This window comes from Triturus cristatus, chromosome 7 (genome assembly GCF_964204655.1).
Source record: "Triturus cristatus chromosome 7, aTriCri1.1, whole genome shotgun sequence".
In the NCBI taxonomy this organism is placed as follows: Eukaryota; Metazoa; Chordata; class Amphibia; order Caudata; family Salamandridae; genus Triturus; species Triturus cristatus.
Genome location: NC_140590.1, coordinates 1191671347 through 1191688783, shown reverse-complemented (window position 1 = coordinate 1191688783; position 17437 = coordinate 1191671347). Strand labels below are relative to the sequence as shown.

Here is a 17437-nt window from a genome sequence, read left to right as displayed (position 1 = left end):
TCGACTCCAAGTCGACTTCGTTCCTCCCAGCAGGCTCCTGTCTCGGTGGAGGTAGAGTTGACGCCGGTCCGACGCCAGGTGGACGAATCCTCGACAGAGGTAGTCGGCGCTGATCCGACACCGTCCCGACGTTGGGCAACGCCGGTTCCGTCCCCGGCGGTTCCTCTACTGTCGGATGTGACCCCAGTGGGTTCACTGCCCACAGGGTTTTTTCCATGCTCCACGGAGCAGGGGCTCATGAGGCACTGGCCAGCTCATTTTTCTGCAGGGCCTTTGTTGTTGAGTGGACGGATTAGTCTGCAGCCGTCCCCAATGGGTGACATGCTGTCTCCCCCTCTCATGGCCACGGAGGCTAGTGTAGACTTTGCGAGGGCAGTTAATAGGGCTGCACATATCTTACGAATTCAGCCGCCCTTTGTCTCCCTGCCTTCGGTTCCTTTGTTGGATCTCCTTCACCAGTTCACGGTGGATGTGGAGCCTCTGCTACCTTTTGGGAGGTTCTTGTATGATGTCCTTCTGGGGACTTGGTTCAGATCCTCATCGGAAGACCCTGTGACACGTGCTATTGCGCCTCTCCACCGGCCGGCACCAGATGACCCTGCCTGTTTGTCCTTTCATCCTAGGGCTCAAGGACTGGTAGTCCAGGCTGCGTTTCTTTCCTCTCCTCCACCGTTGTTTCCCCCCACTAGGGAGTCTAGGTGGTTGGAGTCATGTGGCCGCAATGTTTTTGCCTCCACCAGCTCCGGCCTTCGGTCCCTAAACATGACCTACGAGTTTGCTCGGGTTACTTCTGCCCTTTGGGACTCCATCGAACTACTGCTTCCCTCTTTACCAGAGGGTCCGTGTGCTGACCTGCTATAGGTTGTTCAGGATGGCCCGACATGGCGCAGTTTTCCATCCGATCGACAATGGTCACCACTGACTCAGTGGGTCGAGCTATGGCCAGCTCAGTTGCTTTGCGTTGCCATGCGTGGCTACACGAAGGCGGTTTCCCTGAGAATGTTCGATAGCGACTCGGGGATTTGCCCTTTTACGGGACCCATCTGTTTGATGAGCATGCCGACTCGGCGGTCCGGCGTCTCCTCTCCCAATTTCCATTACTGCCTTGTTTTTAGTCCCGTAGGGTGAATTTGTATGTTCGTGTGGTGGTGGTGGTGTCATTTTGTTTCCTGATTTACATCTCTGGGTTCAAGAGATTTCTCCCCAGACAGACTGTATGGCTGTTTAGCCAGGTTTTTCCTTCCTTTGATGCAGCTGGGTCAGCTGTTTATGTGGTTCTTTTTTGACCTCATCCTATGAGCTTGTCTCAAGAGGTGTCCTTTGTTATTAGCCAGACGGACTGTGCAGCTTTTTGCCGTCTTGCTCTTTTCTTGCCCTTTTCTTGTTGCAGCTGGCCAGCTGTTTCTGCATTTCTTTTTAGCCCTCTGTCGAATAGCTCGGCTCAAGGAGGTATCCCTTGCTTTTATAGGGATATGCCATACCCTATGTGGGGTACTTGTTGGCTATTCTTCCTGCGGAGTCTTACTTGACTGCTTCTCTTTTGTCAATGCTCTTCCTGCTGTTGTAGGACATCCCCTCTAGTGAGACCCACGGGGTTGGTGCAGTTCTCTCCTGGGTCTTTTGTGTTGTAGTCTACGGTTGGTCCGTAGTTCTTTCCGGTCTCTGTGGAGACACTCTGTGTGTACACACAGGTTACGTTCGTTGTCACCGGGTGCTGGCGGTGTACCTTCCTCCCCTGTCTTGGCTGCATTCTACTCTCACTTTTTACTGTGTGGAAGTGCTTACGTCTTCTCACATGGCTCAGGCCCTGTAGGGCTTTTGCGTATGGGCAGTTGAGTTTCCACTAGCTACGTTTCAGCTGGGTATTACCTTGCAATCTATATATTTGTGCACTTGCCTGGCAGGGACTTTGGTCTCTTTGCTTCTTACACGCAGGGGTTCAGGTCCTCCCGCTCCTGGCCTCTGCAGATCTTTTCTGATTCACTATGACCTAGTGGTTCAGGGATGTCACTCTATTTCAACGGCTCTGTGTTCCGCTCCAGGTATTTCACTGGTTGTGAGTTGCCAATCATAACTAAAGGCACTGTTGCTTTCTTTTGTGTAGGTTACGGTGCAAGTATTATTCTTGAGGATACTCGCTGTCATTATGCAGCGTCTGTACGGGACTGTTTTTACCCTTTTCCTGACAGACCTCTGTCTATTTCGCACTCCTTCCTTGCGACTGTGATGGTCAGTGTCTCCAACTGTCTAGCGGGGTGCCATGGTTCTGTCCCCGTCAGGGGGATGTCGCTTTTTGGTGTTTTTGATTCTGTTGTGTCCTGTTATGCTTCACACCGGTGCTGTTCGTACCTATTGTACGACTTCCCTTTATCTAGGGCATGTTCTTCGAGTTTCCCCTTCTTTTTCAATTTTCCTTCATTTGAGATAGATATATATATATATATATATATATATATATATATATATATATATATATATATATACACACACACACACACACACACACACACACACACACACACACACACACACACACACACACACACACACACACACACACACACACACACACACACACACACACACACACACACGTCTTTGTCTTGGGTATATATATCATGATTTATACACACAGTGAGAGAGTATGCATACTAGGTTTTCTTATCCTAGTATCAGGGGGTTTCGCCCGGACTCTCTTCTTCTCTCTCTTATATGGAACAGAGTATTCTTTGTGTCCCCGGTTTGCCGGTTTCCCTTCGCTGTTTGTCCCTCCGGGTACTGTTGGCAGGTTGACCACCTGGTGATGCGCCCGCCTCGCTTTGCCGCCGCATGCGTGCTGTTGGTAATCCCATTCCTTGGGCTTTTCTTTAGCTGTGGTGTGGTTCTCACGGTACACTCTTGTCTCCTTCTGTGTATCTTTCATCCACATGCCTGTATCTCCTGATAGTCATGACTCACTTTATCTCCTATTTCACTTTTTGGCTGTATGCTCAGTGTGTATGCTCTGACGATGGCATACTATCTTTCCCCTTTTTCTGGGACTCTGTCTCTGGCGGGACCATGGGATCCGGTGCTCAGTTACCGTCTTTTTGCAGAAGTTTATGAACTTTATTCCATTCTGCCACTCCCTTTTTGGTGTCTCTTTTCATCCCTGTCTGGACGAGGGAGTTCTCGTACCGTCCTCTGACGGATTGTGGTGCCTTTTCTTCCCCTTGTTCATGCTCCCTTCCATGGCTTCATAGGTCGGGTGTCAGCCGTGCTGGCACTGCTGTTCCCACTGTGCTCAGTCACTGTTATTGAGGGATCAGTTCTCTTTGAACTTGGTGGGTTCCAGTCGCAAACCCTCCTCCAATGGGGTATGGCTTTGGTATCTATTCTAAGCTAAGGAATCTGCTGCTAGATGTCTCTATCAAAAGAACGAGTTATTACCTTTGGTAACGATGTATCTGGTAGAGACACAGTCTAGCCGCAGATTCCTCAACTCCCACCTAATCTCCCCATTCTGCAAGGGCCTTTCCAGGTGGGGTTCTACCACCTTGTCTCCTTACAGGGGGCCTTGGTCTACCCGAGGGGTGCTCTTGTCACCTACCTCTGGGGCAGGGTGTGTCATTCTGTTGTGTGCCATTGGCCCTCCACCCATTCTCGTTTTTGGATGGCTAGGTTCTGTGCTTTTCAATGCTGCTCCACCTGGGGTCCTCCAGCGTGGAGATTCTCATGTTTGTCTACCCTCCCTCCGCCCTCGTCTGTTTCTCCACATTTCTTTGGGGTCTCCTTGTCTATGCTACAGTCGATTGGGTTGAGATTCTATTTGACTATGATACAGTTCATAGGTCACTGTGGGGAGTGTGGTGAACGCTTTATGCGGTTGTTCTCTTCTGGTCATTAACCTTGTCATGTGTGTGAGAAGTTGGCCTGATATATAGTGCTCACTATTCTAGTGATCACTGTGTATCATACCAAACGACCCTTATTGATGATTGGTTGTAAGTCAACCTTATAGACCAGCTATCCTAGTAGCATGGACAAGAGCAGTCTTTAGGCTAAACTCTAGAGGGCGTGTTAAGCCAGCTGTTTTACCACCACATTTACCCCTTGAATACCAAGTGAAAGGACACCACACAAGTTGTTATGAAAATAAAGGATATTTATTTATAACACGACTACCCTGGCTCTTTATGAGTCAGGGAGCTAAGCACAATACAAAACTCTTATGAAAATACTTCAAGTTGCACAATTTACACAAATGCCCGAGGGGCACGAAAAACCATATACACAAAGTGGAATGCGAATTGCTAGCAGGTAAGTAAACAGATCCAGAGGCTTCAGGATCGCTAGGACTACACTACTGAACTCTAAGGTTAGGAGCAGGAGGCCTAGGGAGATCGGGTGCAGAGTGTGCACTCTCACGCGGGATGCGGTTAGAAGTCTATGGAGGCTAGCGTTTCTAAAGTTTACTGTTTCCGGACGAATCCGACCAGCTAGACTAAAAACGAAAAAGGATCTGGACACTTAGAGAGTGAACCTACGTTGGAGCACCGGAATGCTCGGTTTACCTAGCCCGGGGGCTGCGGCTGCATAGGGTTCAAAAGACGTCGGGAATCCTCGTTGTGGTCTATGGAGCCTGAAAGAAGGAGTTGCTGGCAGGCGACCAGTGTCGATATTCGGAGGGATCCAAGCCTGGATCGGTGATGGAGATGACCTGAAAGCAGAGGGGACTCAGTTCTCAATCACTAGCCAGTGATTGGGTTGGCACCAGGATGGCACCGGAGGTAGTCACCTCGACCAGGTGAGTGGGTGACGCTGGACTCTGCTGTCCCTCGGTGCAGGAGGCGTTGTCGGCGACCAGGCAGAAGGGGTGAGCTGTCCCACGAAGGTGTCTGCTGTCGCCGATGCTGGACCCAGGATTGGGGCAACAACCCTTGGCAAAGGCAAGCCCACGCGGTGGAGTCAAGATGGCGTCTGGAGTGGACCAGGAGGGTCCGGGGCGCTCCTCTGTTGGAGGGGAGCCAGGGCCAGTCTGGAGCAACCAGACCAGCGGCGAAAATGTCGTGGTGCGTCGTTAGGAGGGCCACTAGCCAACGGGCAAGTGACCGGACAACGCGGTGAGTGGCAAAGAGCAGAAGGGCCCCCACGCAGATCTCGGGGATGCTGGGAGGCTGGACTTCGGTGCTTGAGCTGCTCAGGGTTAGGGCTTCTCAAACACCAGGAGCACTCACTCGAGGGTCCCTCGGTGGTCGTGCTAGGTAAGCGTCGGGCAGGTTCTGAAGATGGCCGGTCCCTCAGGTCTCGTCACACCCACGAACCTCAGCTGGGCTGATGATGCAGGTAGAGGTCAGAGATGGCCGGGAATCCGGGTCTCGTCGAGCTGGTCAGTCTGGATCCGGAGGATGGATGTGCAGCAAACCGCAAGCGCTTAGGTGGTGCCTGCTGGTGCAGGGTGGCTACTCCTTAGCCACAAGGGAGAGTCTTCAGGAAAAGTCAAGAGTTCCTTTCGTGGAAAGTAGTTCAAGATTCAGAATTATCCAATTTGGGAAGGGGTCCCGCTCCTACCTTTATCCTAAGAAAAGGGGCTGGCCCGTGACTAGGTCCTGCCTATGGGTGGGACCGGGGGGGGGGTGGTTACACCCCTCTCCTTTGTCCGGTCTCTCCCCAGCTCAGGGGCCGGGGTGCCCCTGGAACTGGTTTGAGCCGGCCTATGCACAGTGAGCACCGGGGTGCCACTTGCAGGCACCTTCCTCTCAGCCCTGCCTACCTGGGATACACAAAACCCTGTCTGGGATGGTGCTGGCACCGCCCCTGACAGGAAACCCTTTGTCCAAGCTCTCCTCGCTGGAAGGACTCCCAGCAGCAGGAGGTCAGACTTGTGTCTGTGGTGGCAGCATCCATTTTGTGATGCTGAGGCTCGAGTCAACTTTAACCGGGGTTCACAGTTACATACATGTCGTGTCCCTCTAGAAGGGTGGAATGCTAACCCCGTCGCCAGAATTGGCGAGGGGTTAGTATTCCAATTCGTATGACACCTTACTCGACATGTTTGGATAATGCGAGACCAAAGTTAGCAAATAACCGCGAGGATTATAATGCACTTTAAGAGTATATGGTACGCGTTATCCTGGAACAGCTATTAGGACTTGGTTCCGCAAGCTGCAGACGGGCTCAGCTCATGCCAGCACCATCTCACATGATTCCAAGCACTCTGCCTTCAGGATTGATAAGGCCTGCCATAGGAGTGACTGATAGGAATACATGTGTCCATTTGAGGGTTAGATATAGGAATACTATACCTAAAGCAAAGGATGATTACACCACCTTGCCCCAGCCGTCGTGCAGCCAGTTGTGTCAGATTTGGGTGGCCATCCAGGGGTGGCATAATACATGCTGCAGCCCCTGGGTACGCCTATGCCCTGGATACCTAAGGTATGCTGGTACAGGGACTGATAAGGCGGCCCAGTTCCAATTGGTAAATGCACCTAAGGTACATGTGTGTTATTTTAGAGAGAGAACAGCTAGGCTGTGGGTCTGATTAGCAGGCCCATAGCCAGGGAAAGTTGTAAACCAATGAAGCAAAAAGCAAAAATCTGGGGTGATCATAGGATTGCAGACCCTACTCTCCTACAATGTGGTTCCAGTCTTGTGGTCCTCTACAATTCCATCCTGTGGTTAGTCTGTTTTTCATAAAGTTCCATCCTGTGGTTGCAAACTGTCCTTCGTCATGCCACTCGTTTTCACTCCCGTTTCCTCTTGGGTGGGGGGGAGGGGGGGGGGCGGCAACAGCTCTTCGCTTTGATGGGACTTTTGATGGGGTGAGTGTTCTGTTCGCCCACTCAGTCCCTACATGTCTTGAGTACTCTTTCAACATGGTGTTGTTTCATTCTATGATTTATCATTGTTGTTTTCAAAGGTTTTTTTTGTGCTCTTTTTTGGCACACTGTTCTTATACTCTCGCAGTTTTACTTGTGGCGCAGAAACGTTTCACTGTAGAAAACTGACGTCAGAACGCCAGGGAGGTCTTATATGGCTCCATTGACGTCATTTCCGTGGACGGCGTCAGTACGGAGCTGCGCGACGCCGCCCCCCGGCGTGCAGAGGTAATGCTGGGGAAAAAGTTTTCCGGATCCAGTCTGACGCCTGGGGATATTCTAAGTTAGGGAATCTGCGGCTAGACTGTGTCTCTACCAGATACATCGTTACCAAAGGTAAGTAACTCGTTCTTTAAGTGGAATCTCTATACAGTTCTCTATATTGCTATTAGAAAAAAATAAAAATAATTTTAAAAAATAGAGAAAGGAGAAAAAGAAACAAAGCAGCATAAGAAGAAAAACGTAGTGCAATAAAGAAAAGAGAAATTAAAGAAACCAACAATGTTTCCGAAGAGTGTGGGCAACATGGGCCTACATTTTGAGCTTTCAAGACCCCACAGAAAGTGGTACACTGTTTTAAAGTGCAACCGTAGCATTTGGGCAGGCGCATATTGTCAAACCAGCTGACAGTTAATTATCATGTGCGAGCTCCTCAGAGGTAACCCCAGAGCTTCTGGTAGCTCCAGATTGACCTGTTGGTGACAGCCACACTACAGTACCACCAACAGCTAGAACTCCCTAAATGCCACCATCACAAGAGCAACTTCTTTAAAGCCCCATCATCTGAGACCATGGCTATAGTATTAGCAAATTGGTACTCTTCTTGCAGTCATTCAAGCTAACGAGGTGCTACTGTGTGAATCTGTCATGGAATGTGTCAGATGGAGGTGTTCAAAGAATGGTGACTATTTGTGTCTTCCATATTCCCAGGATGTACTATTCTAATCCACCATCTCTAATTCCTCTGCACTGATAGCTCCTGGCCATATATACAGAACAGTATGTGTTGTAGGAGACATCCTTGATGTCACGTAAAATGTAGATGCAGTTTCCACCCATCAATTACAAATACTCTGATGTCCTGGCTGTTGGGACTTGCACAGAGTTTCCAGTGGTGGTGCCACAATTGGCTCTGCCGTTGAAAACCATTGACCAGCACCTCATCCACCACTGGTCTAATTGGTCACAGCAGCAGTTGTTCTCTAAATATGTTCTTCAGTCCTCTGGTCAGGGTGCTTAATCATGCTGATTGTACCTCTGTAGTTTGTCATCCCTGCATTAATGTCTTGCCTCCTTCTAGTCTCCTCTCCTGCACTAAAGTCTCCTTGTATATGCCCTTGTTTCAGGCTTGCGAGAAAGAGATCTGTACTCCATCCTTACTATGTGCTCAGAAGTAGGTCCAGTGGGTAGCAGTGTCACATGGAAGGAAGCACAGAGGGCTGCAGACTGCACGGGTCTGCTGCCCATGGCATCGTTCTCCTATCTCATGACGTCATTCAAAAGGTAAGAATGGTGGGTTTTCTTGTTCCTATACAAGATGCTACATAGCCTCTTTGAAATGTTGGCACTGCAGGTCTCTTCCTGTGTGTATTCCTAGAAAGTGTGAATGATATAACTGACTGCATTTTTAAGAACAACTGTTTGATTATGACCGAAAACTTCCCTTGGGTAAAATATGAAGCTACATAATTCATCCTGCTTTTATACAGAGAAAAGCTTTTATTCACGACATCAAAGTGAGGCTAGTGTATTCCTCCTACCTCAACCGTTCAGTTGTTCTTAACTTACTCTTCAGAACGTTGTATTCTTGCTTGCTCCTTAACAGAACAATGTACTGTCCGTCAGCATTTTCTGTCCTTTTGTTACAGTATTCTTGGTCTGTCAGCCTCATCAGCAGTCTCAGACTCAAAGCTTCAACTGTATAACTCCCACCTGAAGTCTGCTATTGAAAAACGCTACCTCAAGAAGGCAAGCCTGGCTAAAACTGTGCACTTGCTGATCGCCGGTGAGTGTTCACACAATGGTTCACTGATTAATAGAAGTTAAATTATAAAACAAGTATACGTCTACTAACAAAGATAGGCTTACAACGCCACATAAAGTCTTATAACTTTTATAGTTAAACATTCATTCTTCAGGGCAGCTAGGGTACCAGAAGATCCTGTAAAACAAAAAATGCTTGGGCAATATTAAAATGTAAGCTAAACCACATTTCTTTACAAGAGAAAATTGCACTAGCATAAAAGTACACTAATACAAAGTATCATTAAGATTACATTATACTGTAGTAGTTGTCTGGCTGTCTGGTATGGGCAAGTCATGGTTTCTGTGAGTGTGTGCTTCACTTTAACCTAGATCTGAATAATTTCAATAAATCAGACATCCATAGTCCGCACCTACAGAATGTAAGCATTCTTTTTTTTATAGAAAATGTGGGTATCTTCATAACTCAGCTAAAAACATTTTGTAGACATTCTGGTATGCCACATTTTTCTATTTGTTTCAATGCTGATTTTATCAGACTTCTACTTCTATCTATATGATAAAGGAGATTGTTGATTGTGTACCAATCCACATGAACTTGGAGCCTCAGGATCTACTTTGAGTTTTCTATTTAGCAATCTATGGGTCATGAAAGACAGAAGAATGATCATCTGCTCAAAGGGCAGTAATGCTATTATGGATTCCATAGTACAATATCGCACACCATTGTATACAAGTACATGGGGATACCATTACACCAAGCTCATTACATAAATATTTGCAACTATAGTGAATGTCACTGCACTGAATATGCTAAGTACAGCACCCTTAAGCTTAACTCTAAAACATATGTTGTCTAATGCGAAGTCTAAACTTCAACCAAAACATTACTAGCACCCTAATCATAACACTAAGCCTTACCCTTAGCTAAGATGAAACCGGAGACTTAACCTACACCCTTACCGAAACCTTAACGTGAACTTTAACCGTACACCTACCCTAAACCTAGCACTATCCCTTATCATAAACCAAAACTAACCTTACTCTATGCCCTAGCCCTGAACTTAATCTCAACCATGACTCAACTGATTTTGTTAATTCTAACCCACTCTTAACCCTACATGTTACAATCCACTGTGGGTCTAACACCTTCATTCTTTTACTTACCTTATTTAATGTAGTATTCTCAGTAGTTTGGTTTTCAGTAATGGTTATTTTGATGTATTAGCCTCTATGTAATGGTAAGTCAACATAGAGAATTCTTTGTAGTAGAGGTAACACGCCCTTCATGCACACATTCATATACATACCTAGCTTAGTGTATAGGGTAGACTAAGCCAACAGACATAATAAAGGGTAATGAAGTACTGGTTGTAAGTGCGATCTAAATCGAAGCAAAAGTTCCTTTATTTGTAACATGGGAGCTACCTAGGCTCGGAATGTTTCTGAGTCAAGTGAAGTACGAGTTGACTTGTACTATCTCTATGGCCCAGTTTCTCAGAAATGTGCTTAGTTTTTGTATTTTTTGCATATAGGTGCTTATTGTATGGTGCAAGCAGACTGCGGCCAAAATTGCTAAAGAACAATTTTGTAATTGGTGGTTTATACCATGTGTAGCTGTTAATCACATGCTTTTTATAATACTGCTATCTAGTTTTGGGTGCAGACGATGCAAGTTGTTACTCTTCAAAGTAAAAGGTATCGGCTTCAAAGTGACTTGTGATTCCCTCCTGAAGGCCATAATGCACCATGACAAAGAATCCACCTTATATTGTGTTTTTTGTGCCATCGGAGTCAGACATGCTTTTTGGTGTTCTGGGAACGCTACAGAAAAATAGTGGTTTGACTCCAGATACCAGAATCTCCTCCAGCAAGTTAAGAAAAAGCACCATATGACAACTGCTTCTATTTCAACATGGAACAGAGGTTTCTTTGAGGACCAGTTGTATGGGAATGACGTTGAAGGGGTGGGGGGGCGGGGGTTAATGAACCTAATACCCTTGCCGTTTTGCCCTAAATTTAATAGCAAGTTGCTGTGGTCAGACCATCATATGAATGTAATCTCAGCTACCCAGAGACCTCAAGGAATCAAACTGTTCAGGCTGCCTTGCATTCAAAAAGACCATTTGTTATTGGAAGGAACGCCGGTGGACACGCTACAAAATGTAGTGCCAAAGCACTCCCTTGACAACAACCAAGCTTTACATCGAGGGAACATACGTGTACAGAAAGAGTGGAGGCCCAGCTAGTACTCTGGGAGGCCCGGGTGATTGGAGTCCAGATACTATGTCCCCAGAGGGCTCCCACTACAGGGACCAGCAGTCTCCAGAATCCCCAATGAAATTCCACGCAGAAGACAGACTGCAAGACCCATTCCATCTGAGGATCTTCACTTTGGTATTTGCACTTGACAATAGTCTTGACTTGAAGGCGTATGTTGGCCGCAAGAAAACTGGGGTTCGAAGGATGTGAGCTGTAGATCACATGCTTTGCATAACATTGCCATCTAGTGTTGGGTCCGGATGTTTGCACTTTGTTTTTCTTGAAGAAGTGTTCCCTCGTCACGAGGTAGGGGACTCCTTCATTACGTGATAGTGCGCATGGTCATCGGCTCCATCTTCAGATAGGATTTTTCCGCCATCGGGTTCGGATGTACCTCGCTGCGCTCCGGTTCGACTTCGATCCTTCTCGGCGCATATCACGTTCACACTCGACGGTATTTTTTCCGTTCGTTTACCCCTTTCTTCGCAGATCGTTATTCCTAATGAACATTTAGATCAGAGAGCTTGTGGTAGGCCGTCGGGCTTAGCCCCTGGTTCAACTCTCAGTCGATGGAACAAACTCCTTTCAAGTTCTGTCCTCTGTGCCACGCGAAATACACGCACATCGACTCACACGAGGGTTGTAATTTGTGTTTGTCACCCGACCACAGAGAAGACCACTTCGACGCGTGAGAGCTTTCCGCTCCAAAAAGACTCTTCGCGATCATTGGTCCTGACGACCCGACATGCAAGGATAACAAGCAGGTTCCATTCCGGACCTCATTCGGAAGAAGAGGAAGGCGATGAACCCATCGGAGTCAATGAGGAACAGGAAGACATCTTCATTTCCAAAGATAGCTCCGATGAGGATGAAGACATCCCACAGGGACAATGTACCATGAGTACATCCCCTACCTCACCACACCTTCCACTTCCATCAAAGAAAAAGGCTCCGCACCAACCTGCCCCTTCGGGCCCCGGTGGGCGCCTTCAGGCTTGGCACCGAAGCATAGTAAAAAGCTTTCCTGCACCGAAAAGCCCCATGCCAAATCGGGCACAGAGCCAAAGAAATCGGAGCCAAAGAAAAAGTCTGCCACCGAACATCCTCTGTCAGCACCAAAACAAACTTCGGATCCGAAAACTCCGGCCAAGAAACCATCGGCACCGAAACATTCGGAGCCAAAACACAGACGCCAAAATCGCCAAAAAACGTGTTTGCGGTGATCCGCTCAACAGACCGGATCCAAAACAAAAAATCCTGGTTATACACCCAAAGGCTGGACATATCACCACTTTAAAAAGAGGTACTACTGTTGCAGGGATTCTGCTTATGCGCAGAACTATGCGCAGGAACCCAGGCCCTCAGTGAATTGCGGTGTACCAAAAACTCACCTCAGAACCCAGAAACCCTCATCCGGCCAGCATCGGTGTCCCATTCGTTATCCGAGGTTTAACTCGGCGGTCCCAATGTATAGACAACCCAGAACAAGCGACTTAGTATATTTCTCAGGAATGGTGGGAATCAAACACCTTTTCATAATTATTCTCGTACCAGTCCACAACAGAATAAACAGAGACACGGGAAAAGTTTAAAGAGTTTATTTTATAAACCTCGTGTCCTAAGATGCAGCAGTTTGGCTAACATTAAATCCTAGGTTCTAGTCACATGTCACTAGTATATGTGAAACAAAAGTACTCCTTAGTTAAGGATGTATCTAAAACAACAATTGAGGTGTGCTCATGGGGTCATCTAAGGGCAGATCCCTTTTTAAGGACGTAATCCCTCACTCACCATAGGGTTGTAGCCCTCAAAGGAACTAGGTGTTTCCTTTGGGAGGAGAGTCCCTATGATGAAGCATGTCACCTATGGTGAGTGAGGGATTACGTCCTTTAAAGGGATCTGCCCTTAGATGACCCCATGAGCACAGCTCAATTGTTGTTTTAGATACATCCTTAACTAAGGAGTAGTTTTGTTTCACATATACTAGTGACATGTGACTAGACCCTAGGATTTTTTGGTTTGTAGCAAGTTTTTTAGGGGATATAATTCGTAGTGGTCTATAAAATTTGTCCCTTGAACCCTCCTCTTTTGAACTGTCTTAGTTTTTGAGTTTGGCTAACATTAGCAGACAAACGATTAAAAGCAAAACCATCAGCATAGTTACAATACCATAGAAAATGAAAGGAGTAATCATACTAAAATGACAGTGGCTCTAGGCCACCTTCCTTTCACTAACACACTAATAGTATTATTAGACTAATAAAAGGTCTCTAGGCTTGAATGGGGAACCCCATACCGTAAAGATCAGCTCAGAGAGTTCACATCACAGGATCAGCTATGCTCTGCTCCTAGGAATGCTCTTCTTCCGAATGTAATGAAAAACATGCAACACTGCAATATTGAAAGCACTCGACTTTCAGGTATTTGCAGCTGCGTGCGTGTTATGGCTAAACTAGTGGGCCGATCAACCTGAACTCAACATGCACCGTCTAGCGACCCAGACTGTTTCCTTTACACTGTGTACAGACCAAGGTCGCTGCTCACTGTTTAAGATGTTAACAACAGACCGTTCTCATGTGAAGCAAAGTCGAGTAAGCATTTCTCAATGTAATAACATGTGACTACAGTGTCGTGTGCAAAAGCAGCAAAAGCGGCAAGATAGCTTTCGAACATTTAACGCGGTTATGCTAACTTAGCGTTGTACATAGGTAGATAGCGATCTTCACTACACCCCCCCATGATCGGACCACTAACCAGTAGGGGCGCACTTGCAAGAACGCAGAGTTCAAGTTTGATAGAACGGAACCAAGGGCATGAACTATAAGTCCATGTAAGGCAAGTGGAAAAAGTTCGAAGAGAAAAAAAGAAAAAGGTAAAACGGATTAAATAAAAACCAAGTAGATTTGGATAAAAAAAACATCGGACGTAGGACACAATGAAAGTAAAAAGACAATCCATCAATGTATAGGCACAATAAGTTGCAACAGCTTCCAAGAGGAAATCATTGGAACGTTCCGCAAAACTATCTGCCATCCAGTTCAGAACGGGGAAGGAACATACATGCTCCTCAACCACCGGAGCCTCCAGCACCTTGCGAGGACAACTGGCGTGTTCCTCATGATAACTGTTCGTTAAGAAGTCAATCGCAGTCGCTCCGATGTCCCAATTTCCAAGAACTCCATGCGCTGCTGCACAGGCCATAATCTCGACACCAGAACAGTCCAACTCGTGAGCCACATGGAACGGACAATCTAGGCAATGAAAGACTGGCTGCACACAAGTAAAGTAGGCAAACCTGAAGGACAATCCATAGGCTACGCTCAGAGTCGCCAGTGGTAAAGCGCCATAGAATTCAAGCAACCGGTTACGAAGATGGAGCAGCCGGGACATGTTGTCGTGTGACGCAAGTTGTGCATCCATAGCGCAGGGCGCAGATCAACAACAGTATTCCAGCTATGAGGGCGAGAAGTAAAGGGAGACCTCCGAAGACACTGGAAAAAATAGAATGAAAAAAGGCCGGGATCACTCCAAAAATAGTTTGAAAAGAGGTCACGAGGCCGAAGCCCACAATTTAAAAAAATGAGCTATGCCACTTGTGGATGAGACATTAAAGATAGTCTGTATCAAGGTCCCAAAATAAAGCGGCAGATCAGTATTTAAAAGAGCTTGCACCTCAGTGCGCGTGTTTGCTACGTGAAGGACAAATGTTTCCCAGGACGAAGTCAACGCGACTTCTTTTTGAGACAATAGAGCCCTTATTCTGCTCATCTTGTTGAACTCTGCTTTCAAGGTTGGAATGGAAGGCCAGATGGATACATCCAGCCGGCCATGCGGGGGTGGGAACAGGACGTTATTGCAGCAAACTACTCTGTGATACAGTCACTATGTAGGGAATTCCCACTAACATCCCACAGCAAGCTTCATTATTTAACAGCAAATAACTACCGTTGGCAAGCAGCGTAAAAGACGGAGTAATAACTGGCACAGGAATCCCTTTCAGGACGCAGCTAAATTAGGGGCATTTACATTACAATCACCATGCAATTGAATGTGCCTACACACAACAGAGTGATCCGGAGTGGAAGTGCACTCTTCACCTTTCAAGTAAACCTCCTTGCCGTCCCTCACACATCTGTATGTGAAAGGGAGCGACCAGACTTCATGCAGGAAGGCAGTACCCAATTGTTCGTATCTGCCTAGAGCATAATGTTTCATGCACGAACTAAACTTAAACAGGGGAAACGGTAATGTGATCAACCCATGTACTAGCCACACAGCAGAATTCAATTCGGCAACAGAGAAAGGCAAAGGTTCTAATTCTTCAATGTGTAGCAATGAATATGTAGCATCTTTCATGGACATGAACTGCTGTTTCGCAGTTAAATTAAAAGGAAGGAACAAAGATGAAGTATTCATGTAATCCCAAGGGACTTTCCCTGCCTTTAAAGTTTGCAACGTCCATGCAAACTGCATAATAGAACGCAACTGATTTTGACCATGATACAATACAGACAAATCACCCTGCACAATGTCTACCACAGATGATACAATATTATCTAAGGTAGAAATTCTAGAAGATAGGGTGTTAATACTATTATCTATTACAGCCAACACTTTTTCCATATTGGCTAGATCAATAGCACGTAATCTGGATGCAGCCTCAATTTGTGATAGCTTCAAAACTTCGTTATAAACAGCATGCACCCATCGTTTGGGCCTGCCAACTGAAGGACCCTTAACAAAATCATTCAAATCTATTTTGTCATTCAATCGTGCTAAATGGAGTTTAACAGACGCTCAAGTGGAATGTTGCAGCCAAGACTGGCATAACTTTCCTACTGAGTAGGTAGTTACAGTGTGAGAAGATTCAAAACGGGGGTCCACACGAACCTGTGTATACCCCTGCTTTAAATCCAGAAACCTATGTTGACAGGAGTCTGAACTTGTTTGCCACACCAACCACCCTTCCGGATTCAACGCAGAAATATTGAAGGACGTGTTGGAAACCTGTGTCTGCAACATAGCAAGGGATAGATCCGTATGATTACCCCAATTGGGATAAGCACCCAGACCTGGCATGGAGGGAGAATTTAATTTTTTAGTCGTAGCTAATCCAAAACAGGTTGTCTGAAAAATCGAGGAATTTAAAAATAACATATGATTCGGGATAAGACTGGCACGATGCAAAGCTTCTGTTCCCTGTACTTGCCATCGTTTGGAATCCCAAACCGATTTAAGATCGACTGGAGCTTTCCACAAATCATACCCGCCAATTGCCAACTCGTCCATAAAGGACTTGGAATACAATAATTTGGTGTGTGTCAGTCTAACTTTAGAAGCAGACTCAGGCGCAACTTTAAAATAAAAGGAGGCCGGATTGGACACACTAAAATCAGAAAAATAAGTTAACTTTTCCACTAACGTGGCAGAGCTGCCCATCCTAGGGGCGGGGCAGTGTTCCCATTGTGTAAAATTTACAAAATTTCTAAACTTATTTGCTTTGTGTAGGAAATGCGTGCCATAATGTTGATAACAAAATTGTTCATCATAATTAGCAGTATCTAAATACAAATCCTCAGCATCAAATGCAGCATAATATTTCAAATCAGAAAACAGTGCTTCTATGGCTTGAACATCCCAATCATCTGAGTGAATGTTCTGCTTAACGACATCACCCATAGAAACATGAAATACATTTGGCACATTAATCACTTCAGTGGGGCCATGAATTTGAAATTTAAAGGCATCCCAAGCGATCCCATCACGCACAGGCCAGACCGTAATGTTCACAAAAGTCTGGTCCCTCTTCATAATGTGTGATGAGGAGTGTGGGGCCAAAGTTCCATTAATTAGTCGAATCGTAGACCGTTCATTCAGGTAGTGTCCATTGATAAGTCTAAAAAACACTACCACAAAGCCAATGGATATAAACAAAAAAACACATATGATCACCAGCCAAATGTAAGTCCAAGGGGGTATTAAAAAAATGTCTTTTGAACCAAGCCACAAAAATCGAAACCTTGGACGGGGCCATGGAAGTAATTGAACGAGAATCAAAGGAGTCTTGTGAGAGGGCAACTGTGGTGGATTGTAAAACAGGCAAGGTAACATCCGCAGGATAAGCATACTCAACTTCTTCAAGCACACCACTAGGTGTTTGTGGCAACAAGGGACCAGTAACGGCATGCATCTCGATGGCAACATCAGGCACTGTGTCAGAAGCTCGGGCCACAACAGAATTTCTCAGCATCGAAAGGCAGGAAACCGCCGGAGTCATACTAAGAAGAATCGGCCACTCGTTGTAGTTTGACATTGTCAATCGAACGAAAAGT

The 17437-nt window shown here is 46.2% G+C and overlaps 1 protein-coding gene across 3 annotated transcripts in view; it reads left to right on the top strand.

The window, feature by feature from the left end:
* The window catches only part of TEP1 (telomerase associated protein 1), a 1383286-nt gene that overhangs the window by 698271 nt on the left and 667578 nt on the right, over positions 1-17437 (top strand). For all 3 annotated transcript variants that reach the window (XR_014966740.1, XM_085618536.1, XM_085618535.1), the window contains exons 30-31: positions 8207-8363; positions 8729-8865. Coding sequence is in view for 2 of the 3 variants with exons in the window: in XM_085618536.1 (XP_085474662.1) it covers positions 8207-8363; positions 8729-8865 (294 nt within the window). In the remaining variant the exon portion in view is untranslated. The remainder of the gene's footprint in view (positions 1-8206; positions 8364-8728; positions 8866-17437) is intronic.